The sequence below is a fragment of the Ciconia boyciana genome, chromosome 2 (genome assembly GCF_034638445.1).
Source record: "Ciconia boyciana chromosome 2, ASM3463844v1, whole genome shotgun sequence".
Taxonomy (NCBI): Eukaryota; Metazoa; Chordata; class Aves; order Ciconiiformes; family Ciconiidae; genus Ciconia; species Ciconia boyciana.
This window is the reverse complement of record NC_132935.1, coordinates 79,458,599-79,486,345: the sequence shown is the minus strand read 5'-3', so window position 1 is coordinate 79,486,345 and position 27,747 is coordinate 79,458,599. Positions and strand designations below refer to the sequence as shown.

The following is a 27,747-nucleotide window of genomic DNA, read 5'->3' as shown; positions in this document are numbered from 1 at the left end:
CTTCATTCTTCTACCAGCTGATAAAGCTTCCCTCTTCCCAGCTGAATTTTTTCCTATGGTTATCTCAGTGCATGTCTTCTGCTGCTCTGTTGCATGGATGTCCTCCCAATCCTGAACTACTTCTTTTTGTTCAATCAACTCATGTTTTTAAACTTCCTTTTTTTTTTTTTTAAATATAGTTCCCAGTACAAGGCAGTTTATAATAATGTGAAGGGAAAAGAAAATGATGAAAAGCATCCTAAACTAAAGCATCTCCCCCTTCTCCTATCCTGCATCATACCTGAATTTGGGTAGAGGTCATGGTAGAAGGCAAGACACGTGGCCAGCTTTCAAAGCATGAACTTTCGTAATTTAAGAGTACTTTTTGTTTCATATATTGTGAAGTTTCAGTACATTGTTAATGCAAAGTAATAGTCACAGCTTTACTTGTAGTTGTGACTCTGGTCCTGCACAGATTCCTAATTCCCCCTGGTGAAATTTCAATATTCACTTTTTTTGTGAGCCCCTTATTATACAGGGAGCACAGATGCTTTTTTAGCAGAAGATTACAAAAAGTAGGTTAACAGTAAAGCTAGGGAAGAATAGAGTTTGAAGGCTGTTCAGGAAATGTCATCATTGCAGTAGTTCCCCTCTAGACTGAAACATTTTTCTTTGCCCTTCTAAAAAAATATGTAATTAGTTTTATGAAATCAATATAATTACATAGTTTAAAACAAAGGAAAAAAAACAATGCCATAAACTGAGACTGCATTTGCTAACAAATATGATGAAAATAAGTGTTAAAAATACTTTAATTGTCTGGTCATTGTTTTTCTTATTAATCCCTTTTGAATGAGGTGGACTAGTTGTATTTGGTTTGCATGGCAAGGTTTTGTTAGTGGGGGGGCTGCAGGGGTGGCTTCTGTGGGAAGATGCCAGAGGCTTCCCCCATGTCCGATAGAGCCAATGCCAGCTGGCTCCAAGACGGACCCACTGCTGGCCAAGGCCGAGCCCATCAGTGATGGTGGTAGCGCCTCTGTGATAACATATTTAAGAAGGGGGGAAAAACCCTGCACAACTGCAGCCGAAGAGAGGAGTGAGAATATGCGAGAGGAACAACTCTGCAGGCACCAAGGTCAGTGAAGAAGGAGGGGGAGGAGGTGCTCCAGGTGCTGGAGCAGAGATTCCCCTGCAGCCCATGGTGAAGACCATGGTGAGGCAGGCTGTGCCCTGCAGCCCATGGAGGTTAACGGTGGAGCAGATATCCACCTGCAGCCCATGGAGGACCCCACGCCAGAGCAGGTGGATGCACCCAAAGGAGGCTGTGACCCCATGGGAAGCCCATGGGAAGCCCATGCTGGAGCAGGCTCCTGGCAGGACCTGTGGACCCATGGAGAGAGGAGCCCACGCTGGAGCAGGTTTGCTGGCAGGGCTTATGACCTCGTGGGGGACCCACGCTGGAGCAGTCTGTTCCTGAAGGACTGCGCCCTGTGGAAGGGACCCACGCTGGAGCAGTTCATGAGAACTGCAGCCCATGGGAAAGACTGGCGTTGGAGCAGTTAATGGAGGACTGTCTCCCGTGGGTGGGACCCCACGCTGGAGCAGGGGAAGAGTGTGAGGAGTCCTCCCCTCGAGGAGGAAGGAGCGGCAGAGACAACGTGTGATGCACTGACCGCAACCCCCATTCCCCGTCCCCCTGTGCTGCTCGGGGGAGGAGATAGAGAATTCAGGAGTGAAGTTGAGCCAGGGAAGAAGGGAGGAGTGGGGGGAAGGTGTTTTAAAATTTGTTTTTTATTTCTCATTATCCTACTCTGATTTGATTGGTAATACATTAGATTAATTTCCCCATGTTGAGTCTGTTTTGCCTGTGACTGTAATTGCTGAGTGATCTCTCCCTGTCCTTATCTCGACCCACGAGCTTTTCGTTATATTTTCTCTCCCCTGCCCAGCTGAGGAGGGGAGTGACAGAGCAGCTTTGGTGGGCACCTGGCATCCAGCCAGGGTCAACCCACCACACCAGCATACTTCTATTATATTTAGGTTTAATGGGTAAATAAGATTTTTCACAAATAATTTTCATTTACTGAGGTGTAGAAATATGTAATATAGCATGTTCATTCAGGAGCAGCATTGCTAGGTCTCTGAAAGTACATGTTGCTTTAAAAATTGTTGTCCACAGCTTTATATATTATATTTCATCTCTCAAGAGTGTGCCAGGGATATTTGGAAACCATATTTGTGAGGGCCACTAATAACATCGCTGAATAAATTGAAAGAAACTTTTGAAATGTAATTTATGTCATGTTTTGTGACAGTTTGGAAGGAAGTCCAGTTAATGACTACATATTTCTGTTGAAGTTGAGGTCTTTGCTGACTCAGCTGTAAGCAGGAGACAGATCTCTTTCCAAACCGTAGGGCTTCCTACTGGATGGGTGAGGGAACATGAAAGAAAAAATGCTGTGGGCTGGCTGTTCTGGATGTTGTTTCTCTTTGTGATCACAACTCATGTACTGTAGTACATGCTTTGTAAAAAGCTGTGCAATAGATTTTCCTTGTCTTACAGTCAGATACGTATGTTCACTTTTCACTAGGCTTTATGAATAACTCGTAAATACAGACTTGTATGTACTGTACGGCAATACAAGTGAATAAAATACAACCAACGAATGTCGTGCAATGCAGAGCTCAGATCTTTGCAGAACATGGGAACGAATGGCTGTGCTTGGTCAGAAGTGCATCCAGACCAGCATCTTTTCTCTGTCAGGAGCAAACAGCCTGTGTCTTGAGGAAGAGGGTAAGACCCCAGCAAGCAGCTAGTAGGACTTTTCCTGACTATAGTTGCAGTGTCAGGCTGAGGAAGTTCCTGAATTTCAGACTGCAAGATGGCAGTGTCTAGGTATTTCATAACCATCAGTGCATCCTTTTTCTGAGGATCTGCCCAATCCCATTTTGAAGCTATGTTGAAATTAACAGGATCCTGTGGTAAGAACTGTCTACTGAACTGCTATTACTCACAACACCTGGAAGTTTATTACAGAACAGCTTGTGTTGTATGCCATGTTGATGGTGTTGACCATCTTTTGGGCCCTAAGAAAATGTGTTTGGTTTGCCAGGAAAAGTACCAACTGGAAAAGGAGCAGGCAAGTGCGGTATAGAGAGAAAGGAGAAGATAAAATGCGTAAGATAAGATGTGTGTGTAGGTACCTGAATTGCTACAGTTCTTCCCTCCCCATTTCTTTTTCCTGCACTAGCCGACAGTCCTGCCCTCTCCTGGCTCATTTGCTCTCACTTCATGCTTTTCCTTTGGCTGTTAAACTTCCTCTGATTTTCCTTCCAACTTTCTCCACTTTTCAGACCTTTATTTGCGAACAATGATTACTATTTTGTTTTTCTGTTGAAGTTATTTTGGAAAGGAAAAACTGTGCTGGCTTTATAGTGTGTCTGAGGAGGAGAATCCCTCTCTCCGCTGCCTCGCGCTGACTTCTGATGGCCCGACTGAGGATCACGGTTCAGTGGATGTCCCAGGCAACGCATGGGGGAAGGTGCTCTGGTGACGGGACCAGGAGACTGGCTGTGGGGGGAAGGACACTAGAAATGGGAATCTGGGGCTTGGGAGGATACCAGAAAGGCCAAGGAGCTAAGGGATAGCTAAGAGAAAAAGGGATTTGAAAAAAAGAGCTGAGATTTTGCTGGAACTTGGGCCTAGGCTGTGCTGATTTGACTACCTTTATATTCTTAGCTCTAAGCTGCTTGCGGTGCTCTTCTGTGTGGACCTGCTGGGTCGGCTGGTGCTTGCTCGAGGAAGCTGTGGTCCACTGGTGCTATGCCCCACTGATGAGGCAGACATGCCCACGACGTGATCAATGAGAACTTGCTTCGCTGGGGCCACTGTTACTGAAGCAGTGCTTCCTTTGCGGAAAGCACAAGTATCGCAGCTCTTTGAGCAGCGCTGGAGAACTAGTTTGATGACAGATTCTTTTTTTATGAGTTGTCACCATCAGCTACAGATATTAGCAGACTTTTGGCAGGATGTCACTATGAATTTAAGGATTGATTTTTGACTGTGTTAGTCAATGACAGCTGATGGGTGACTGCCTCTTGCAGATCTTAAAATTCATGCCACTGCAGAAATGAATGGCAATATTAAAAAAAAAGTTGAAGGAACTCGGTAATCAGTTTGTTAATTGAAGCTGACTGTCACTTCATGAGAATACAAATTAGATATGCTACTCTGCTGCATAGCAAACGGTCTGCATTGCTGGGCCCAGTGATGAGACACGATAGTGTACGGCTGGATTATTTCACTGAAGAAGGTCTGTAGCCTCTAGTCTCATCTTGATGTTTAATGAGGTGATCTTTGAGCTATTGCTCTAATCTAATTGTGTATCTGAGTGATATACAAATTGTTTTTCTAAAGCTGTACTGAGCAAGGGATGTATTTCAAAGTAATTATATTATAAAGAGGTATAGCTTTTATTCGTGCATTTGACAGGGGAACAGGATTAATCACTATAGTAAAAACAAGTGGTTGGTTTTTTTGGAAACAAGATTTAAATGAGTTTTGATATTTATTCACCTTGTGTCTATATATTATTATTATTAGAAGGGTGACTAAAAAAAAATCAGAGTTCATTTGTGGAAAAAGTGAAATGTGAATGTCTTTGACACACAATATTCACATTTTTCACTGGAGGAGAGGGGAGCACTGTTATTTTAGACTGAAGCAATGCTCCTGATGCCCCCTGCCTCTGCCTCCATCCTTTTTTCCTTCTGGGCTTCAGGGCTTGTCATTAGTGGTGTTGCCAGGACTGGGAATTGAGAGCATACTCATTGCCTGAGAATTTAGCTAGATTTTTTGGTAGGTGTGATGACAGGGTCTTTTTTACATATTCCTTTCTCTAGCAATCTTCCTCTCAGATGATTTGTATGAATTTGAGGAGTTTGGCTTTAAAAAATCAAGAGCCATTACAGAAAAAGGCACTGAGCTACATTGTAGGGGTGTTCATGTATTCCAGTTTTATGACCATATGACTGCTGATACCCTTTTTCCCGATTTGTCCGTATGCTTACTAGCAATACACAACAGTGTGGGCTTTTTTTGCTAAAGAGGAAACAACAATTCTCCCTGTCGGCTCATCACTTGCAGCAGCAAGAAAATGTTCTATTCTTTTAATAAATTGTAAAAAGGTGCCGCTAGCAGTACAGTAGACAAACTAGGTATTTTTAATAAAATTGACACGACCAAAGATGAAATTATTATTACTAACTATTTTAAAGTGCGTATAGTAGCAATATGGGACAACATCTTTCTCTGGATTCATAATTTTGTTCTAATGAACCCATACATTGTATAGTCTGTTTCATTAGACAAGTACTTTTTTTCAGATTCATGCTTGTGCACAAAGATGCATGTTATCCAGAGTAGTTAGTTAGCATGAGTAAATTTTTATCAAACTTTTACCATTTTGCAAACCAAGAAGTGGAGCGAAGCGCCCAGGGGAAGTGGAATGAGCCTCCCACAGCAAGTTACATGAGCAGCATCTGCAAGAGTAGACACTGGTGTGCATGTAAAGAAACCCCAGACCTGCTGGGGTTGCATGTACCTAGAACTAGGTACATGCCTGAAACAGGCATCTTTTAACCGTGTCAGACTCTGCTCTTTGTATACACATATTGACATAAGATCACTTCATCATTCACTCAAAGTGCGGTTAAACTTATACTTACAGAATCAGCAAAGATAATTATTTGAAAGCATCTTTGTTGCTGGACAGCTGCAGTTAGTGTGGCAACTCTCTTTTTTATACAGCAGTTTATTTTAATCAAACAAAAGAAAATGTACTTTATAATTCAGAGGTAAGTTGTAGTTCCAACATGGTGGATTTTAACTGATCTAGAAATATTGTCATCCTGATTATTTCATTTTGAATATATGACTTCAGTGCCTGGAGGGAATAGTCTCTAAATGAATCTGCTTGGACCTGGCAGTAGCAGTTACATGCCTTGCATGCTTAGCTGTTCACCCTTTTTCCCTTTAGCAATAAGTATCTTTTGTTGGCTCAGCTAAAATGGAAAATCTTGAATTGCTATTTTTTTTTCCCCTCATCAAATACTGTTGATGGAGAAACGAAACACTACATTTGTAAAAAATAATACCTTTACCTAATGGGCCTCATTCATCTTTATATTTCTTCTAGGCAAGCTAGATCAAAAACAAACTGAATGAGGGAGAGAGTAAGTGCGCAAGACCCTTTACATATAGAAATAAAACCCAAATGTATAGCAATAGTTAAAAAGATGGTCAGTGTCACTATTATGGACATGTTTTAAAGAGTTTTGACTTGACCATTATATTTCATTGTTGAGAGAGATTTGCATATGGAGCTTATACAGAAATCAAGGAAACTAGCCTCAACTTTTCATGTCTAGTGTTCTCTTGGCTTTTGTGTCTTACGCTCCAGGGTAACTATCACTTCTTGGCACAGCAGTTGCACTTTCAGTAAGGAGAAGGGCCTGTTTCAGGAAAGACTCCTTTGCCTTCTTCAAGACTTCTGACTCTCAGTTGCAGCGTTTCAGAGCTGCGTGGGTACGGAGTTCAGGTGCTGCCTGCACAGGCTCTCTCTTACAGCCGGTATCTCAGGCAGAGATGGAACTTGTGCGGCGATCCTTACTCAAGGGTGCGAAGGAGGGAGCAATCTAACCCCTGCAAATTCTGTGGAAAAGGATTTGGTTTTGACAGCTTTTCTAAGGTGTCCATCTGTTCATGCTGTGGGTACGTGTTGAAGGTGTGTGTTTTGTTTGTTGGGGTTTTTTTGGTTTTTTTTGGGTTTCGAGGTCTGTGGGTTTTTTGGTTCTTGGGGGTGGGTGTTGGTTTTTGTTCACATGTTTTGGTTTTTTGGTTGGTTGAGGATTTTTTGGGTTTTTTTTTGTTGGTTGGTTTGTTTTTTTTATTTTTATTTTTTTTGCTTTAGCAGTGTATTAGGTGCAGTCTTCATACTCCTTTTTCTTTCTCCTTCTATGCATACCATAGTGTAATGAAGTGGATAGTGAGTTCCTGTTCCTTCCAGTTGCTCAGCTGAATTAAAGCTTGTCCTTTCCTCATGCGAGAACTTGCGATGAGGTTTCTATCTGCTGCCTTGATTTACTGTTCTCTCGTTTGATTAGGGTCTCTGAAGACTCTCCTCTGAGTAGTTTCAAGTAAGCTTCTGCTTGCAGTTCCCTGCAATGTATGTAATACATTTAAATTAATACATCTAAAACAATTAATACACTTAATAAAAGAGGACAATACATTTGAACAGGTAGAGGTCGAAAGAGAGAGAAACTTAAACTGATACTGTTTTTCTCTGAGATTTATCAGAAGTGCATTCGCATCCTTCTTTGTCTCTCCTTCAAAGTCTAACCTTGTCTTTGGGTATTCTGATTGAGAGAAAGGAGTGTTTCCTGCCTCCATTTTTACTATGTGAGATACATGCAGCGAGAGAAGGAGTTCAGCTAGGTAGGAAGAAAATTCTTTGGCCCCAAAATTCTCCCACAGCTTGACTACACGTGTAAACAACTATGTCAGAGACCAACTATGGTGTGTAGGTAGCCTGTCCTTCCAGAGGATGCTGTTTGGATTTAGAGGCTGAGGAAAGGTATTGTTGTGAAGGAATCTTTGCTTCTGTTACCAAGTTCTGCACACAGGGGATAGGTGGGGAGAAATCCTCTCGATACCTGCAGGATACAAGACATCAGACCTGTCAACATTTACATCTTAGTCCTTATTAATACCAGGATTAATCCCATTAAAGTTAGTATCCTTTTTGTAATGGAAACCACGGCATCCATAAATATGTACAGATTCAGTATCTGGATGAAAAGTACTGGTCCTTTTCTTTCTTTCTGGAGAAACAGGATTCTCTTTTTGTTGTGTCCTGGGTAGAGCTGTTTTTTGAAACTTGGCTGGGATATAAGAGCCTGGTCATATAAAGACCATGGAGCTTCATTTACAGCCAGGGAGACAGAGAAGGCTGAGCTTCCAATACAAATGTTTCATTTTATTCTTGTTTAATTTCTGTCCATTATATTCACACTTTTATGGGTATTTCTGAGACTTTACAAATTAAAAGAAATAAAGTTTGTATTTCTTTAATGTGAAAGTACCATATTCCTAGGTGTTGGAATACCTGCTGCTGTACTGTGTGCAAGAAAAACAGCTTTTGAGAGTCTGTGATGTGGTATCTGTCCTTCATTTTGCTTCCTAAATACACATACATAATCTTACAGAAACCTGAATTAGAACTAGCTGTTAGTAATGTACTTGTATGATCTGTAAGTTAGTAATATCCATTAGCTATGATATAACCCACATAAACTGGTTGAATTTGGATAAGAATAGTGCATAATGCTCAAAATGTCACCCCTGCAGAAAATGAACTACCAAACCATTGGAACAGGCGCTTTATGCTCCTATATATGTGAGGGCGCAGAATTTCTATAAGCAGATACTGCCTGCTGTGAGCCACAAGCAATTTATGGGGACAGATTCGTATTGGAACATAACATCATAAGATATACTACTTAGAAAGGTAGGAATATGAATTTAACTGCCTAGAAGCTTCCCCCCCTTTTTTTCTGAAACATAAGCGAATTTAGCAGAGAAGCTAAAATTTACTATTAAATTTATGTACCACCCAGATGTATTATGTCTTTGATCTATTTATTTTAGTTTAAATTAATGAGGATTAGATGAGTCCAGGTCTAAGCTGGAAGGCTTCTAAAGACAGCAAAATAAAGTGGCAAGAGAAGAGCAGTTCATCTTATGATGGCTAGTGCTACAGTAATGTTACGGAGCAATGTTTACTACCCATTCTGCTTTCTGAGTGTAGCTTTTAAAACACACTGGTCTTACTGTGGAGTATCTTTTAATTAACAGCCCTTTGTTTCACGTGTTTAGGATATTTATTTTGCACAAAGAGAAAGTTTCCACCTTATTAAACAGCATACTGCAGTTCATTGAGATCAAATGTATTTAGAAGTCAATATTGCTGATTATTTTTTCCTGACTTGCTCCATTAATTAGCAGAATGACATTTCTGCCATTATGGAGTTGTCTCAAATCTCCAGTCTTCCCCCCCGAAAGGCAGTGATATCTCATAACTGTGTGCTATCAGCACGCAAGCTTGTGGGACTCAGTAAAGCTGCTAGTGGCAAAAGTTTTTTGGGTCGCAGCATTAGGTTGTTACTACTTGGGATGTTATGATGAAGCTAAAGGAATTGGGTTGGATCTAAAGTGGTATTGACACTGTGAATATTCTGGTACTTATAAAATAAGTGTCTGGTTATTGGATGTTTCAAAAAATCAGGGAGTTGAAACTTCAACTTTATTCTGGTACTGAATGAAAACTATTACATCTTTGATTGATGTCTAGATTTTAGTAGAAAAGGGTCTTCAGCATTAGAATCTGCAATATGCAACCTTGTCGTCAGTCTTGGCAAACGGGTAGGGATTAAGCCAATGTCAGAATCAGTGACCCTCCCTCCTGTAAAGCAAAAGTATGTTGTCAGAGCATTGAGGTGAACCTTGTCCTACCGCTTGCTGTGCTGTGCTGCACATACTCTACGGATAGGCAAAAAATACATGCTCTAGGGCTGTTGTTTTGTCAAAACAGTCAGTAATGTGAAGGAGCAATTACTTTCCTACCTTATACTCGCAAGGAATCAAAGCACTCTTTCCTTTGTGAGGAAAGCAGAGCGAGGGGCAGTGGATCCAAGTGAACGTGGAATATAGATTTAGATACACATGCTTTATCTGAAAAAAAAAAAAATTAAAAAATTTTGCAGAACATTATTTTCCCCACACACATTACAAAATGAAACTTTAAAGTAGAAGAGAGGAGGAATGAATAACAGTTTTTGAATCTTGCTGAGTGATAAAAGAAATGGGTTTTCCTAAATTGTGTAACTGATGATAAGTTTATGAAGAAATTAGAGGAGCAGCTGATAGTATTTGACTCCTCAAAAGTATGCTACACAGACAGAAAGCAATGATGTTTTGTTTTGTTTTAAGCATCAAAAATTGTATAATTTTTTCTGTGGTTTGCTCTTGTGCTTGAGTAAGTTTCTTTGAATTCTCAGGTGCTTTTCCCACATGAGTGCAAGAAGAGTAGCCAGTTAAAAGAAGTGACTGCTATGGAGGACAGCATGACCACCATGAAAGGAAGCTGCCTCCTCACACTGCTGTTGGCAGGACTTGGGGTATTAGGAATACTGGAGCCAACAACAACAGAAGATACCCACTGCCACAGAGCTGAGCACCCAGTTATTGCATACAAAGGTAAGGGGTAAGCACAAAAAAACTTTTCCAGAAGTAGGCTAAGGATTGTGTAATCTCTTCACGGAAACTTCTGGTTTTAATATATAATGATAATGGTATGAAAAAAAAAAAAGTGCATTCAGTGCTGTTATATAGTAACCTGGACTGTATTCCAGACAAGTTAAATTGGCTTGCAAAGTTTGTTCACAATTTGGTGCTGAATGTGTCATTTAAAGGTGGGTGACTTATTTTCCTCTGTGATTAAAACCAGCCTGTACTGTTGCATGGGGTTGTTCTTTCCAGGTGCAGGACTCTGCATGTGTACACTTAATTTCAAGAGGTTGGTCCTGGCCCATTCCTCCAGTCCATCTAGGTCGCTCTGGACAGCAGCCCTGCCCTCAAGTTTATCAGCTGTTTCTCTGAATTTGGTGTTACCTGCAAACTTTACAGGCTGTACTCTGTTGCCTCCCCTTGGTCGTTGATTAAGGTGTTAAACAGGACAGGTCCCAGGATCAACCCGTGTGATATTTCACTTGTTACCGGCCTCATGGTGGAGTAAGGTCCATTAAACATTTACTCTCTGGGCTTGATCATCCAACTGGCTTTTTAGACATCTGGTTGCCCACCTGAAGAGACAGACTGTAACATCCTAACTTGCAGTGAGACAGTGTTGAAAGCCTTGAGATAAATGACATCCCCTGCTTTCCCCTCATCATTAAAACTACTCATTTTATTATAGAAGGCAATTGGGTTGGTCAAGAATGATTTAGCGTTGGCAAATCCATACTGACTCTTCTCAGTCACCTTCTTCTCCTCCATATGTCCAGAAAAGTGCATTCCAGGAGGACTAACTCCATAACTTTCCCAGGAACTTAAGTGAGATTGACTGTCCTGTAGTTCCCACATTTGTTTTCCTGCAGTTACTGAGGACCTTCTTTCATCTCTGTGACTTCTCAGAGATGAAGAGTGGCCAGTTACCTCGGTGTCTGTGGATGCAGCTTGTCTGATCCCATGGATTTATATAGGTTGAGATCTTGCAAGTCATCCCTGACTCAGGCCACATCTACTGCTGGTAGTTCTTGGACCCCTTTGCTAAACACCAGATGCCTTTGAAACCTTGTTGATGAAGACTGAAACAAAGTCCCTCAGCATCATCTGTGTCTGCTGGCACTAGATCACTTGCCCAATTGAGCAACAGGCTTATATTTTCCCTGTTCGACCTTTCATTGCTATTGTAGCAGTAGAAGCTGCTCTTGTTGCCCTTGACATTCCATGCAAGTCTTAACTCCCATTGAACTTTGTTTAACCTGACACAATCCTTACATGCCCATGTGGTGTTTCTAAATTCCTCCTTGATCACCTTGTCCCTGCTTACACCTTGTACATACAGCCTTTTTGCATTGGAGCTCCACCATGAATTCCTTGCTTCGCCAAGCCAGTCTCTTCATACATGTGGTTGTCGTCTTGAGTATTGGGGTGAACTGCTGAGGAACAGTTGGAGCAAAGCAAAGAACACTTGGCGGATGTTTGTAAAAACCTGAGGCACTTAATAACTTATCTGACTTTTTTATTTATTTGAATTGAGATTTTTCCATTAGTGTCGCAACTTAGAACAAGTTCCAAATAATTTGGAGCTATGAGTATGTAGGGATTAAGACGTATTATATTACATATTGCATTCCTCCTGTTTTTCTAAGAAAGCACATGCGTAATTTTTTTGTTCCAATGAATTAGGATTTATTGAATTTTAATTGAAAAAATATTTGTTTCCATTCTTTTCATAAAGTTAGAGAAAATAATGTTGTGTTTTCTACAGAAGGTATTTTTGTTCTGGCATTTTAATGGTTTAATAAGAGTAATAGTGCCAGCTGTCCCTTTCTCCAGTACATTGGAGAAAGTAGTTACATTCTGTACCTGGGAACTGCAAACCATCAGTCTATTGCGAAGGACGGACCTTTATCTCTCATTTATTGATGGACTAAATAGTATGATTTATTCTGATGAAATATCTGGTTTTCTTGGTATTCATGTTGTGTGTATAATTTAGTTAAAAAATGTTATTTTTCATAACACGCACACACAATGTTGTAAATTAAAGTAGCACAGTTAAAATTCTGGCACTTAACTGCTTAATTTCACAAACTAAGGGATCACTGCATGTACTTTTTTTTTGGTATATGGAACTGTAAAAGCAAATAATTGAGTGTCGTGGTTTAGCCCCAGCCGGCAACTAAGCACCACACAGCCGCTCGCTCACTCCCCCCTGGTGGGATGGGGGAGAGAATCGGAAGAGCAAAAGTAAGAAAACTCAAGGGTTGAGATAAAGACAGTTTAATAGGTAAAGCAAAAGCCACACACGCAAGCAAAGCAAAGCAAGGAATTCATTCACTACTTCCCGTGGGCAGGCAGGTGTTCAGCCATCTCCAGGAAAGCAGGGCTCCATCACGCGTAATGGTTACTTGGGAAGACAAACGCCATCACTCCTAATGTCCCCCCTTCCTTCTTCTTCCCCAGCTTTATATGCTGAGCATGACGTCATGTGGTATGGAATAGCCCTTTGGTCAGTTTGGATCAACTGTCCTGGCTGTGTCCCCTCCCAGCTTCTTCTGCACCTGGCAGAGCATGGGAAGCTGAAAAGTCCTTGGCTAGTGCAGCAACAACTAAAACATCTCTGTATTATCAACACTGTTTTCAGCACAAATCCAAAACATAGCCCCATACCACCCACTCTAAAGAAAATTAACTCAATCTCAGCTCTCAATCTCAGGACATTGAGACTCATTACCAGAACCACATGCTAAAAGTTGATTAAAAATGTGTTGGTTTATGAATCTGATTCAGCCAACATTTAGGAGAGTAGCTTGAATTTAGCCCGATACCACCTTTTAGACCGTTATTGTTCTCTGTCATATTTAATTTCCAGTGATGTCCTTCCAGTTCTAAGTTACTATGCTAAGGCTTTCTGGGGACAGAGACCTCCTCTGTCATCTTGTTTCAGTTGCATCATTTGATGTAGCCAGAGATAGTGTCACAGTTAGAGTTTACTGAACAAGAGCAATTCATTTTTGCTGTAAATATATGTGGGAAATACAATTATATAGAAGCATTTATTGTGAGATTGTTAATATGAGATTTAGTAGGATTTTCAGTGCCAGACTCCCTCTTGAGCTTTGTGGTAAAAATATCATTAATCAGTATGTATCCATGACATACCTTCGCTTTTATGAACTGACATATCTTGAAAAAGTTTTCCTTCAGTTAAAAATATTCTGACAAGCTGTAGTTCATACTCACCACAATAATATGTTGGGAATCATCAGTAAATCTGAGAAAGTACATGTAGAAACATATTTGCAATGCAGTATACAGTGTGTGATAGCTAGGTAACATAACTGGTGTGGGCACACAGCAGTTGACTTGTAGTTGCAGGACTGCTAGGTAAGGGAAACCAGAAGGTACGAGACCAAAGGAAAAGCTGACTGAGAGGTTTGTCTTTGAACCTGTATGTTAGGAATGGACTACTTGGGGTATCAAAGTATAAAAAAAGATGTGTGTGAGAAGAGCTACTCTGTGAATGAATCCTGCAGTAGGAGTTGGCAGGATTCAACCAGCCCTCTTCCCGATTTCTGTATTCTTCCTGCAGCATTTACTGACTTCATGAATGCCTATAGGAAAATGCCCTCTGTATCTATTGATATTATTAGTGCTGCTAGACCAACACAGAGTCCTGAAATCAATTCTTAAACAGCTATGAAACCTTTAATTTGAATGCTGCATTAATACCCTTATTCTGTAAAGTCATCTTATAATAATATTAGATCCACCAGAGCTAAATGCTGTGTGGGATGTTGAACATCAGCCAAGGCTGAGTGGTATTGAGTGGTAGGTACTTTAAAGCTTGTAAACTCCGTACTACCTTTACAGATATATCAACTCTTTTGTTTTATTTATAACTGACTAAAGCCTTTTTTGGTAGTTTCTGGTATGCCAAAATAGTAATGTACTTACTTGATTTGTCTTCCTTTTGAGAGGCATGGTAGATGGAGTATAAACTATTAAATAAAACTAATGGAGTGAAAGTCTGGTGTAGCGTATGGATGAACAGCTGCAAAAAACTAATAAAAAGAAAAGTTAGTCCCCAGGAGCTGTCCTGGTGAAATATGGAAAGGGAGTGTATCTCCTGAAGGAGCTTACTTTCTTTCCCACTGCCCATCAAAAACTGCTCACTTAGGTGATGATCCTGTCAAGCTACCTTTTGTAGAGAGGCATATACTATTTCTATCACTGATTTTCCCAGCTAAATAGTTTTAGCTAAAAGACTGTGATATATCTCCTGATATCAAATGGCAAGAATTTCACCGACCAGTGGAGGACCTTTACTCAAGTACTTTGTTTGCTGGTGGAATAGGAAAGAGAATTTGCAGAAACAGGGGAGATGTGTGCACTTTCAAAGGATTTTTGACATGATCTAAAAATCTCTTTCATTTTATGTAGTTACAATCATGTTGTAATTTGTTTATCTGCATATTTAGTGTTAGGAATGCATAACTCACCTTTTTCTCTCTCCCAGAAACTATAATAAATTAGAAAGTCTACTGTAGATCTGAAAATGTTTCAGCTCTAAAATCTGTTGTCATAGGTCTTCCCTAGACTAGAATAAAACACTTAGTGTCTTCCCTGGAAGCTGGAAATTTCTTTTTCTCATTATTTAAAGTTGGTAGGAACTATCACAGAGATCAGATTTATATAAAAGCAGACCTCTAAGTATGAGATGGATTGACAGGATCAGCCTGGTAGCCTGCAGTTCAGTGTTTTATGTGGTGGGACTAACTGTGATGATGCATCATCCCTCCTTTAAGTTCCTTTCTTTCCAAAGAGGAGTCTGCCTCCAGATGTGCAAAGGTGTGCTAGTCTGTTGAAATTCAGACTTTAAAAAAAAAAATAATTTTTTTTTTAAATCTGTCTGTATAAGTTACATGCATGTACTGAGAGGATTCATCAGCTATGCTAGCGTAAGTCCAATAGGGGTGTTAAGAGTCAAGAGGTTAAAAATTGTGTGCAACTTACAGAATTGGGTGCAAGGAAACAAGGTGCAGGTGACAGAATGGACACACAGAGGCTCATAGTGTGAGATTATTGGTCTCTGCATATGTTTCCATATGTTTACAATGTGTAAATAAGTATATTTATGCTTGAAATAACAATTAAGAAAGAAAAAAGGCTGAAATAAGCTGGTCATTAAAGATAGAGCCTTACAATTGTCATTTTTATTATTTTTTTTAATCTGGATATGCTTTCATTTGCATATAGGTATGAAATGTTAGCTCTGTAAAGTGTATTAGGGTTAACTGATGGTCAACTTCTTGGAAAACACACACTTGTAATATAGTAAAGGGATGTGTTTAACCTAAATAGTTAGAAAAGGCTGTGGAAACCAAATTTCCTCTGGGTAGGAACAGTGAGGGGTAAATCATAGGCAAACAGTGTTTAGAAAAATAAGATGCCTATGAGAAACAATGACTGTTTATAAAAGTTGAACTATTTTTACTCAAAAAACAAAGCAAACCAGTTGAGTAGTGTAACGTTTGTCTAAATATTTCCATAGGTTTCAAAGCACTTAGCCACCTGCTCTACAGAACCTCTGTGGTAGATGGAGCTGATATTTTATTACTGATTAAAAAAAATAAAAAGTGTAAAAGTAGTTACAGTGGCACCTTGTTTTCCCCCCCACATTTGCTGAACTTTGAAACTATCAGACCTGTCAAAACTCGCACACTCAGCTGAAGACTCATGCTGTAGGCAGACCCCATCCATGAGGTAGAACTGAAGGGGCCATCCCAACTGCTTAGCGGTATATGAGAGTAAGCTGGAAAAAAAATTGACCCAACTGCAATTTCAGGTGTGAAGTTATAAGTATCGACTGTCCTGCAGTTTACCTATGTAAAGGTGAATTTTTTAGGCTTTTCTATCAGAAATAAAATGCAGTTGTGAACTTGACTTAATTGATGTTGAGGGTACAGGTGAGATCATCTGCTCTGGGGCCAATCTCACTTTTTTATGCTCCCATAAAGTAATCAGAATTTAAGGTTGTGCTGTCTCAACAAAAAAGCATCAGTTGACATAATTTTAGAAGCTGTATTTAGTGATGTTTTAAATACATGATGTGCTGTAAAGATGTTATCTGTTGAATAAACATGCTCAAAAGTAACACGTCTCAATCCATAGAAGAAATTAATGTGAACCCTTCATTTGTACTTAAGGTTAACCAGAAGAGAAAAATAGCATCGTTATTTTTTTGATTCCTTGGTTTGGGAATCCTAAGAAATATATTTTCCTAACCTTATTGTCTAACCACCACAGAATTCCCTCACTTGATGTTTGTCTAAGTAATATAGACTGAGTACATCACTCTGCTCATTTTATCGTGTGATTTGTATATGGAGTGTATGCACTTAACATGTGCCAAGAGGAAATAACATGTGGGCTGAATGAAGAAGGATACATGGTGTATGAACTTTTTTTTATTTGTACTCTCTTCTCTTTCCCCTAATCTTGCTGCACGCTAATGTTTAAACTAATAGTAGTCTACTAAGCTGCTCAGTTTTTATTGCTTTTTCCTTCTCTTTCTACTGGTTTTCAAAAATACACTTTAAAGACCTCCTGCCAGCTTCAGCAGTATGATTGAAGTGTATTGCTTTCCATCCCCTATCCTCTTTTGGGTTTTTCTTTAAATAAAGATGATTCGTCAGTGAAGAAAAGTTGATTGCTAGATATTGCAACTTTGCTTTGTCTAGATGATAGGACTACGAGATTGCTTGTACTACCCTGCGAAGAACCAGCACCTCTTAAGGAGGAAAATAAGTCCTCCACCAGTTGTATATTTTTTGTATGGAATCAGGTTTGCCTTCATTTTTGTATAGGAGACTAAGCGCCTGCTGGGGAATGGCAACTTTCAACTGCTTACAGTTAATTTTAAAAATTATAGCTTTGAAGACTGAAGAATACTATCCCCTTCCTATTTCCCTGAATCACCCAGTATCTTTGGTGTGCATTCCTGTAAAAAACAGGGTATGGCAAGGACTGAATTCTCTAAACAAAGTACTTGCATACCGGCTAACTTCTTTTTTTTTTTTTTTTTTTTTTGAAGTGATCATGTTTTAAAGCAAGCATTGATTTACAGTTCTTTTGGCATCCCAGCCAAGTGCTAACATCATAGAACGTTAATAATTTTAATAAGTTTCTGATAATTGAAAATCAGCAGTGGCGGCGATGGCTAGTGAGCTGCACAGACATGTCCTATGAGCCCTTCCAGAGCCTTTCCATGGCTGATTTCTTCCCTGTTGCCCTAATGTGGAAGTTTGGAGCATGTGAAATTTCCTGGTTGTTAATGAAAGCAGCAGAATGAGTGAGAGGCTCCTGCCACATTCCACTAGCTGTACAAAGTGGGCAGATGGAATTAAAATCTAGTTTTTTTGTTCTTTCTTTTTTTTCTTCTTCTTCAAAAGAGATGTATTTTTAATGGAGTTGGGCATTTTTACTGAAAGGTTGTAAAACATCCAAACTGGAATATGTTAAAGAAACAGATCAGCAACCAAGAAATAGAGCTCCTAAGCAGCTGAAGTTCTATCATCTTCTAGAAGTTTTGGTGTGTTTAAAGACAAGAGGAAACACAGTATTGCTTTGATTTTTCTCTATTTTTTTTTTTCCACCAGAGAGTACTTTGATTTTTTTCATAAGATTTTTAAGGTATACTCCATCCCTTCTATTGACAGCTGTCAGTGTGAGTATTCTACTGATCTACTGCTTGGAAAGGGCATTAATGAAGCATATCCATTGTTTCTAAATCATCTGGCTCAGTGTAAATTATGTTTTGTTGAAGTTTTAAGTTCTCTGTGCATGATCTCCATGCTGGTTTGTGTGAATTCGGTTCTTCTCCCTCTTCAGGGACTGCATTGCAACATGTCCAAAGCTAATGAGCGTTGACTGAAGAGGAAAAGCATGTATAAGGCTAGTTAGCATTGCACAGCTAAGGATCTGAGAGTTAGCCCTTTTCAGCTTGCCTTGGTGTAACCCATTTGTGCCCAGCTCTTCACGGAGCTTGTGTCTGCACAGTTGTCACAGCCCAGCAGGACACAGCTGTGCTGTGTGGAGCGGGTGGCCCTGCAGGCTCCACCGCTGGCGAGGGTGCCCATGCAGCCTGCCTGGCCTCTCGCAGCAGCAGCAGCAGCAGCAGCACAGCTCTACATTTCACAAGAAATGTTACTGGCCGCCTGATCCTGGGCAACTGTTTCCATACTTGGTAGTGACCAAATTTCTGGGAAGACTTGTCCCAGTGGTCTTCCCTTCCAGGTTCTGCACAGCATTTACGGGGACTGTCTTGCACTCACTCAGTGGTACCTGCTGCCCTTACTGCCCGTCACTGAATGTCGCCTTCTACTGGCGGTTGCGTTGGCTGAGAGATCTGGGGAAACTGTGGCCCACCCTTGGGCCTTGCCTGGAGGTCTACAATTTCCAGGAATCTTAGAGGCGTGGAGGAAAAACGTGTTAATTTTCCCTTTTCCTCCTCAATTTCTTAAATAAACTGTCAGAGATACTTTGTGTTCATTTGGCAGAATGGGGGGAAGTAGAGAAGTGCAGTCAGTGCTTCTTCGAAGTGATTTTTTTTTCACATGCTTTCTTTCCTGCCTCCCTTCTGCGGCGGTACTCATTTGCTATTGATAAGACTATAGGATGCTGAATAGCAGCTGATTTTGTTTGCGTGGCTGAACACAGTAGATACTCACTTGCTGCATGGCAATTTGTCACATGCAGGTGAGACCACGCTTGTATTGTCATAAGCTTGTCTTTCCACTTACAGTGCTCACTTCAGGTTTTGTTCTGAAGGCTTTCTGGACAAAGAAATGCAGTTCTTCTCTACCAGTTCTGAGAATTAGCAGCTCACCATTTTACAACTAGCTTACAGTAAATCGACTGAAGTAGTTGTTAATAATGACAAATACCTGGAATTTGACAGTGCCCTTTAGAACAAAAATAATTTCTACAAAGAGAAGTGCTGTTCTTTGTTTGTGGGGTTGTGGTTTTTCCTTTTCTTTTCCTTGCTTGTCACTTTCTTTTTTTGGCTTGGGGGCATCTTTTTGTTGTTGCGGTGGGGGAGTGGAGGGGGTGGGGAGTGTGTTCCACTTTGAAGTCCTGGCTCCAAGCTCTTACCAAGATTAACGTCAGGCTTTACCCTGTATGTCCTTTGTGTTACAATATGACTTGTTTTGTTGGTCTTTGTATTTTTTGCATGAAATATCTTCAGACCTGAAAGTATTTTAAGAGCTATAGTCTTGGGCAGAATTGATAGAATCAAGAAATTGTATTATGCTAAAACAATGTAAATGAAGAAGTTCAGTACGTTCATATACCAACATAGATAAGAATGCGTCATTGCAAGATTGTCAGTTCTAGAAACAAGGTCTTGCTAACTGAAACATAGATATTTCCCACACAAATAACAGGGAATTATTATAACTGTCTACAGGCAGTTGGCTTTATGCTTCTGTTTCCTACAATACCTATATAAAAATTGAGCAGGTTTCTTTACAAAACTCCATGTCGAGACCAAATACTGTTTTCCCATAACGATACAACATGATTTCCTTCAAAATGAATTCTGCGACCTGTTGCCAAAGCCTGCACGTAAGCATTAAAAAGTGAAAGGTTAAGCCCCTCTGAAGAGAGGGCATGACTAAGGATGTCAGGTGTGTTACGCTGTCAGTCTGTCCCTCTGTCACGTTCGGGAAGGCAGGCAGCAGCAGCACGGGGGCCAGAAGTGGTAACTGGAAGGGGACCTGTGCTCGCTGGGAAGAGTGTGTGGGCTCTGTGCTGCTTGAGGTGTGAAGTAACTGGTTTTTTACTGGCAGAACCTCCCCAGGGCAAAATAAGTCTTTCACCAGTATGGGGAAGGGCAGATGCAGCAATTAGTATTTCCACGTGTCAAAACACAGTTGAACTTAACGGCATAGTTTTCACAGCTCAGAAGAAGTCCTTATTATAGTAGCGTGCTCATCTCTGCCTGTCCCGCTGAATGAGTCCCTACCCTGATGTGTGGATCAGCTGGCCTGCAAGGGGATTTACAGTGTAAACTGGGTGAAAGTCTCTCTTGGTTCATCCTCCTCCGTTCACTGATGTTTTTTTCTCTCTCCTCAGAATTCTCACACCCTTCTTATGATTTTTTTTATTTTAGATCTCTTGCGTTGATTAGCTTTCTGTACTCTCTCCTCCCCCTTTTCTGCTCTTAAATCATGTTTCAGGTTTAGACCATTCCTCATTTTTAGAGATTGCATTGAGACATAATATTAAGACTTGATTGATAATACCACTGCTTTCTACAGCAGGTTCCTTATACCTTTTTTTCTGGGCCGTCTTGAACTAGCAGCTGACACAAACAGGATATTAAAACAGAAGGAACATAAGTCTGGTGCAGGATAATAATTCTTGTGTTTCCCTGAGGTTTTCTCTCCCCCTTTATCTTCTCCCCGGTGTGTTCCCATCATTCTTCTGGTCTTTCCCTCCATGCCCTCTATCTAAATCTTACATAACATGGTCTGTCCATACAGATGCTGTCCTTCAGGCTTCCCTTTCTCTTAAAGCATGTGAATTTAGCCTTACTGTTTTCTCACTGTGGTGCTGTTGGTCCGGAACATCCCCTGAAAATTTTTTTGAAACTCTCCGGATCTTTGCTTCAGCACCTTTCATTAGCACTGCACTGTCTATGTTTTTATGTTGTAAACCTTCTTGTGCTCCTTACCTGAACATCATCCCATCTTTACTGTAATCTGCTTCTAATCTGATGACAGGCTTCTGGTCACCTCTAATCTTAAAACTATTGGGTTTGGTTTTGTTTTTTTTTTTTTTTAACTGTGCACTTTGTATGTGTTTTATGTTTTGGGCCTGGATGTTTCCTCCTTTGCCCAAATATGTGTATGTGTTTATGCACAGGAATGTTGAGTTGAAGTGATACAACCTGTAAACCATTCCATCATGTGTAGCCTGCTAGAGTAAATTGGTTTTAGTAGTTTCCAGTGATCCCTCAGATCTCTTTGCTTCCTGTCAAAGCTCCTGCTTCTAATGCACGTTAAGCTATTTACTGATATACAGAAGACTCATCCTAGCTGTGAAATGCAATGGAGGTGACTCCTTGATTGCCCTTACAAGCATGACACCTGAAATCTGTCTTGTCATTCTCCAGGTGCCCCCCTCTGGAAATTCTTTGTTATGTTTGTTTTCTCCTCTGAGCATCCACCGCCCTGAGCTCCTATCAGTTGTACAGCCAGGTGTATACACAATTCAAGAAGAGCAGGGTTGCTAAATCTGCTTCTGACAGCTTCAAGAAAACAAAGTTTAATGATTACTAGGAGGACAGCAGTTTTCCGCAGCTGAGATGGTGAAGAATCTAAACAGCGAGAGGGCAGATTGCAGTCCCTGCTGTGTTTCTACACCAGTGGGTTTGAGTTTATGTCAAGGTGATGTCATTCAGGCTGCTACTTATGAATATTCCATTACAAAATAATGAGAACAGATGTATGCAATGACGAAATGGAGTAAGAATGACAGTTGAATCAATCTGCAAGTAGACGAACATGAGTCTGTATTGCATTTAAATGCATCTTGGGGGAAACCCCAGAACTGAGCCCCCAAACTCAGATGCTTCAGTTTTGGCTCTTCCCTTCTTTTTCCTTAATTTTTATTTATTTCTTCATGGTAGTCTGCTGGCATTATATTTTCATGGTTCCTAATTTGAACAATTAGTAAAGATTGGTAAGCCTTTTGCTTTAAAGCAGACCAGGATTTGGAAATCCTGTTTCAAGTCTTGGCTTACTTGAGAGTCACTTTACATTTGTTCAAAATATGGTGCAGAAGATCAGGCAACTGAAAATTTTTAAGCACAGTCCTTGGCAACTTAAAGTGTTGTTAAGCATACTGAGTTATTATTTTTAAATATAATGCTATCTTCAAATGACTGATACTGTATAATTTAAAAATATTATAACATCAGGTACTCCATTTTGAGTCAAGGGTTTGTTTCCTTAGAAGTGGGAAGGGTATGGTTAATGAGATCTCTTCCAGCTGGCTAGCGTAACTTTGCAAAGTAGGTTTTATTGTTTGTTTTGTTTGTTTTTTTTCTGGAATGGTTTTGGATTCTAGTTTCATGCTGTTTCTGTGTATGAGAGAAAGAAAACTCAAAGGGGCTGTAATTGTATATGGCTGATACCTTGTCACTGCATAATTTCTGTAGAACTCGCAAGTGATTCTGAGTATATAAAAACTGTGCTCGTAGCGCTGAAACCGCTTTCATCTAGGTGGGGGTTCAATCTTTTTTCCCTTACACCTTGTTGTATTTGTATGCAATGTGTGTGTTTGAACAATGAAGCATAAACAATTCAAACCCCTTGTTCAGAAAAATAAGAAATAAGTAGTCATTGCAGCAGATGTTGCTGTCTCTTCCCTGAGGGCACAGACAGTCAGAACCCAAATTCCCTTTAATTATCCCAGTAATAGACATATGCACATACATAAGAATGCAGAAATATGTACTTCTAGCTGGGGAAGCTCTGGCAGGACAAAGAAAACAGGAATGCAGGCTGGATTTTAGACCTTGAGACTTTGGAGGTTAGAGCAGATTGTAAAAGCAGGTCAGGGAACCAGGGCAGGGCAATTGCTGCGGCTGCGCCTGCCCTGCCTGCAGAGCGGTGCTCAGCTCGCGGAGGCCGTGACTTCGTGCCCAGTGAGAGAACCAGTGAAAGATGTGAGGAGTCGGGTAGAAGGAAGTAAGTTTACAGTAGGCTTAAGAAAGAAGTTCAAGTTCACTCATTTAAAGTCAAGAAACACGTACTTTAAGCATGCTTTATTTTCTGTTTTTCCCATTAATAATAAATAAATTGCCTATAGCCCTGCCTCATTACCTCCAAAATTGTTCTGAAGCTGTAATAGTTTAAAAAACGAAGGCCCAATAAGCAGGTGGTGAACTTTCTCGAAAATGTCAAGAGGTTTGTGATCTTGGGATTTGTTTTATTACAGATGATTTAAAGTGGAGAGGAGCTCAGGGAGCTGGCAGAGCTTCTAGATAAGGCTAGAGCTACATATTTTTTTCTTGGCCTCTGCAGTTCTCTTTGTAAGGAGAGGCAAGCTTCAGGACTCTGTTAAGTTGTGTTGGATAGTAGAAGGAAGGCAGCTGCCTTGTTTGTGATCTAAAGAGACCTCCAGAATACTGGATCTTGAAAGGGAGCTGTAGTTTTGAGGTTGTTTTTGTCTTTTTGTTGTTTGGTTTGTCCCCCCCCCCCCCCCCCCCGCCCCACCTCCCTGTAAGCAAAGATGAGCTCTGAACTGTAGTTGGAGATCTGACAGGTTTTCATGTTTCCAAAGGGGAACCAAATGTAGTGTGGTAAGACTTAAAAGAGGAATCTTTTAGTTTGTGGTTGCTGATTTAATCATGCTGGGCAAAGTCGTAACTCCATCTTTTCTTTTATAGAGGATTGGATTGCATTAGCTAACCCTGTCTAAACAATTGTTTTTATTCTTTTCCTTGGCGGGAAGGAATGATGTTTTATTTTCTTATATCTTCCTGGATCCCTATTTTAGAAACTCTACAGTTCTTACTGTCTAATTACCAGAATGCCTGTATTTTTCAATGTATTATCTAGATAAAAAAATATTCTTAATTTTTATAAGAAATATTTTAAATTTTAAATTTTATTAAATATTAGGGATTAGCTACTATAAATACATATTTTTTTTGTTTCCCAGTTATGATGTCCACATACTCTTAATTCTGTATTACTAAAGTCAGCGGTGTACACAGCCCCCGGTATAAATGTGTTCTGTATGGTAAGGTGTACATGCAATGTCTTTTTCATTAAAATGCAATACTGAGTATTGTAACAGACCTATCTGTCCTAATCCTTTCATTTTACAGAGAAGCATGAAATGGTGTCAGCTTATGCCAGCTTTTTGTTGTTGAACTAGTACTTTCCTCTGCATGTGTTGTGTCCAATCTGCTTCTGGTGTACTCCATTTAGATTATTAGAGCCTTCTGGTAGCAAAGACTGTTAGATCTGTTACATCCATGACCCTCCTTAGCCTTGACATCTAGATTTTTGTTCCATATATATGAAAAAGTGGACATGCCAACTATGTACTAATCTCAGTAACAGGTGGACCAGGAATTTCACTGGGGCATTGGGCTGGGATTGACTTGGCTTTTTGATTTTTTTTTTTTTTTTTAGAACAGATTTGTCTCTTTCTGTGAGGTTTAAATGTTAGAGTTGCTTTTTTCTTGTTTGTCCATTTGACTAAGGTTCTTAATGCAATAGTTTGTCCTTCTGGTATACTAAAAATTACAGAAAAGGCACCTTCCTGGCCTCTAATTCATCCTGGTGGAGTATTTATGTGCTTGGCATCTAAGGGTCAGATTACTTGGGTATTTTTTTGCTCCTTATATGTAACTTCAACTCTGGGACTAAAATGCAATGCCAGTACTACCTTTAAGCTCTACCGTTGTAAGAAGCATTTATTAATAATTGTAAGAATCTCTACTATTGTAAGAAGCATTATCAATAATTTCATAATAATAATTATTATTTTCTCTGCCTCTGAAATGCATGCTAAAGAAGGACAGCATTAGGAGTCGTGTAGAAGGCGTTAATGAATGCCCAGAGTGTTGACCCGAGGCTGTAACTATATTGAGTGCTCCTGGCTTTGCATCCTACAGGGAGTCTGCATGCACAGCCTAGGCAACAGGCACTCTACAGCATCTCCCTATGGGCTCTTCCCCAAACCTCCTGTGGAAGAGAGCTCTGCAGCATGGGCAAGACCCAGTCACCTTAGTGATACAGTTCTGCAGGACAACCTGCCTAAGCAGTCAGGATCATAAAGCTAAGGAGTTATGTGGTCCTGGAAGCAGATCTGCCAACATACCATCACATGTAGAAAGCCTATGTCTGAAATGAGAGGTTTTGGACAAGCAGCCTGTAACGGGCAGGCCTTCTCTGCTTTGCACTGAGCTGCTGCCTTCAAAGTGTTCAGCTTCTACTACGGGCCTTATGGAAGAATGGCAAGTAGCAGGGCAGATGTTGGTGCTCACATTTCAAGATTAGTATGATTAGCATATTGTTTTTGCTGGGGTACTTCTAAGTCCTAGAATGAGTCTTTTCTGTAAGAGAAATGGAAAAATATTTGCTGTGCTTACTATATTTGTTAGATGAGTTTTTTGGTTTATGATTTGCTTGTCTTGTCTTGTCTTTGCTTGTCTTTCTCAAAAGAAATGGCACTTTTAATGATTTCATGGTTAACGCATCCAACAAGAATATACCCATTGGGAAAACCCCGTTCTGGCCTGTTTCGCAACAGTGCTAGGCTAGGATAGAGGAAGAATGTCCAAAGTACAAATATGTAAAGAGTGACTTTAAGTCATTAGGTAATGTACAATAACGTACATTAAGTACAAATATGTAGAGAATGACTTTACAAATATGTAAAGAATAACTTGCATTTGCATGGGTTTAAACACTATGTACCAGAAATAGAACCACCATAGTTGTGGCGGATCTTCACGGCCCTGCAGTGTGAGGAGTGCACAAGGTAGTTTGTTCAGGTGGAGCATAGATTTCTCTTCACTACAATGACAACTGGACAAGCCCTGATGCCTGAGCTACAAGTCTATTTGCAGTTGTGTTTTCAGAAGCTCATATGAGGAAAAAAACACTTGTATATGATATCTTATATTATCACTTACATGTTTGTAACTATGGCTGCTTTCTTCCCGTTATTTACAACTTTTTTTTTTAAACCTTATTGCTCAAAATTATTTAAAACATGGAGTCATTGTACATGAATGCTGAGCAACACATGGCTTGAATAAGTCCTAGAAAAATAAGTTATGTATGTTGTTGACAAACTAAGCCTCAGCCCCTTTTGGATAAGCAGGGGTGAATTGTGATTTATTTCAGAAGTAGTACAGCCGTTCTTTGGCTGCACTGTCATGATGGAGTCCTCTTTTTTTTGTTGGAACCTGTGGAATAGTATTTGCACATATTTCCTTTCTTCACTCCAGCTGTGGTACCATTTTTCCTTTCATCTGCAGGGAGTCAACGACTTACCAGTAAGGGGGTGTTTAATGCATTTCTGTGAGGAGAGAATACAGTGAAAGAGCTAGGAAAGACTGGTGATTGGAAATGTAAGAAAAAAAGTATAGACAAAAGTGAATCGTGAAAGATGTGACAGGCTGTGGCATGCCATTTTTCTTCTCTTTTTTTCCAACACAGAGCAATGCTTGTTTTCCTGAACAGTTTCACTGTTCTGAGTGAATTTATTATTCAGGGGTATACTTATATTATAATAGGAATTTTAAAATGAGGACTTAACAATCACACTGAATTGATACCGATGATGCATAGAAATTACTGAAGAAAATCTTGTTTTTCTCAGTCCTAGTTTTAAAAAAGTTAGGGACAATGGAGTCCTGGAGCATCACAGCAGAGTGTTTACAAGTGCACCTAACTGTGTCCTTAAAGAGCGAATGTTGGAAATAAATCCCGAAACAGGGTGCGCTGAATGAGCGAACAGGTGGATCGCCTCTTGCCAGCCATGACACCTCGCTTAACAGATTCCCCTGGGGTTAATGGGGCTGGCACCAGGGCAGCGGCGGTGATGGAATGGAGTCAACGTGGCACATCACTGTGGAGACTTCTGACTTGCCTCGCTGCCTTTGAAGAGGATAGTAATGTAACTTGAGTATCAGAGGAAGAGAAGATCTAAGTTAGGCTAAAATCATTATACAGCTTCAGGAAGACGGGGATTATTGTATCATCCTTAGATTAGATACATTTAATTATAAAATTAAATGTATCTAAAAAATGTATCATAAAATAACTTTAGCATGCTGTAGTATATTTTAATTTTCCTGTGATAACATTAATGAATTTGTCGTACCGATGCCACCCAGAGACTTCTGTTAATATTGCAAATCTGCTAGTTTTCAAGTGTGGTAGTATTATTGTTGTTGTTGTTGTTATTATTTTGCTAACAGAGTTTCTTCAAGAAGGTGGTACTGCGCATGTGCTTAAATTTGTGCTCACTGTTTTCAAAAAGGACACCATGGCATGAGGTGTCACATGCATACACCATAAACACTACTGAAATTTTTAATATCTATGTTAATTTTTTAATGAAATCAGGAGGTCTTTATTGTCTTTTCACTTTGTTATTTACCATTAAAGGTCACTTTTTAATTCAGTTCTAAACATACCACTCTATTCCTTATTAGTATTTTCTCAATTTATTTTACTGTTTACTGCAGCTCTACTTTGAAAGGCTGAATAATAAAACTTAGGTTAGAGAGAACTTCACTATTTCATTTGCGAAGAACTGTAGAGCTCAGCCCTTGGCAAGTCCTTGGACAATGTAAACCAAACAAGCTATGGCCTGTTGGG

General features: G+C 40.0%; 1 protein-coding gene across 2 annotated transcripts in view; it reads left to right on the top strand.

Annotated features, from left to right (window-relative positions):
• Positions 1 to 27,747, top strand: part of SEMA5A (semaphorin 5A) — a 354,266-nt gene that overhangs the window by 94,573 nt on the left and 231,946 nt on the right. For both annotated transcript variants that reach the window (XM_072853077.1, XM_072853078.1), the window contains exon 3: positions 10,099 to 10,297. In XM_072853077.1, the coding sequence (XP_072709178.1) occupies positions 10,153 to 10,297 (145 nt within the window). In that variant the 5' untranslated portion in view covers positions 10,099 to 10,152. The remainder of the gene's footprint in view (positions 1 to 10,098; positions 10,298 to 27,747) is intronic.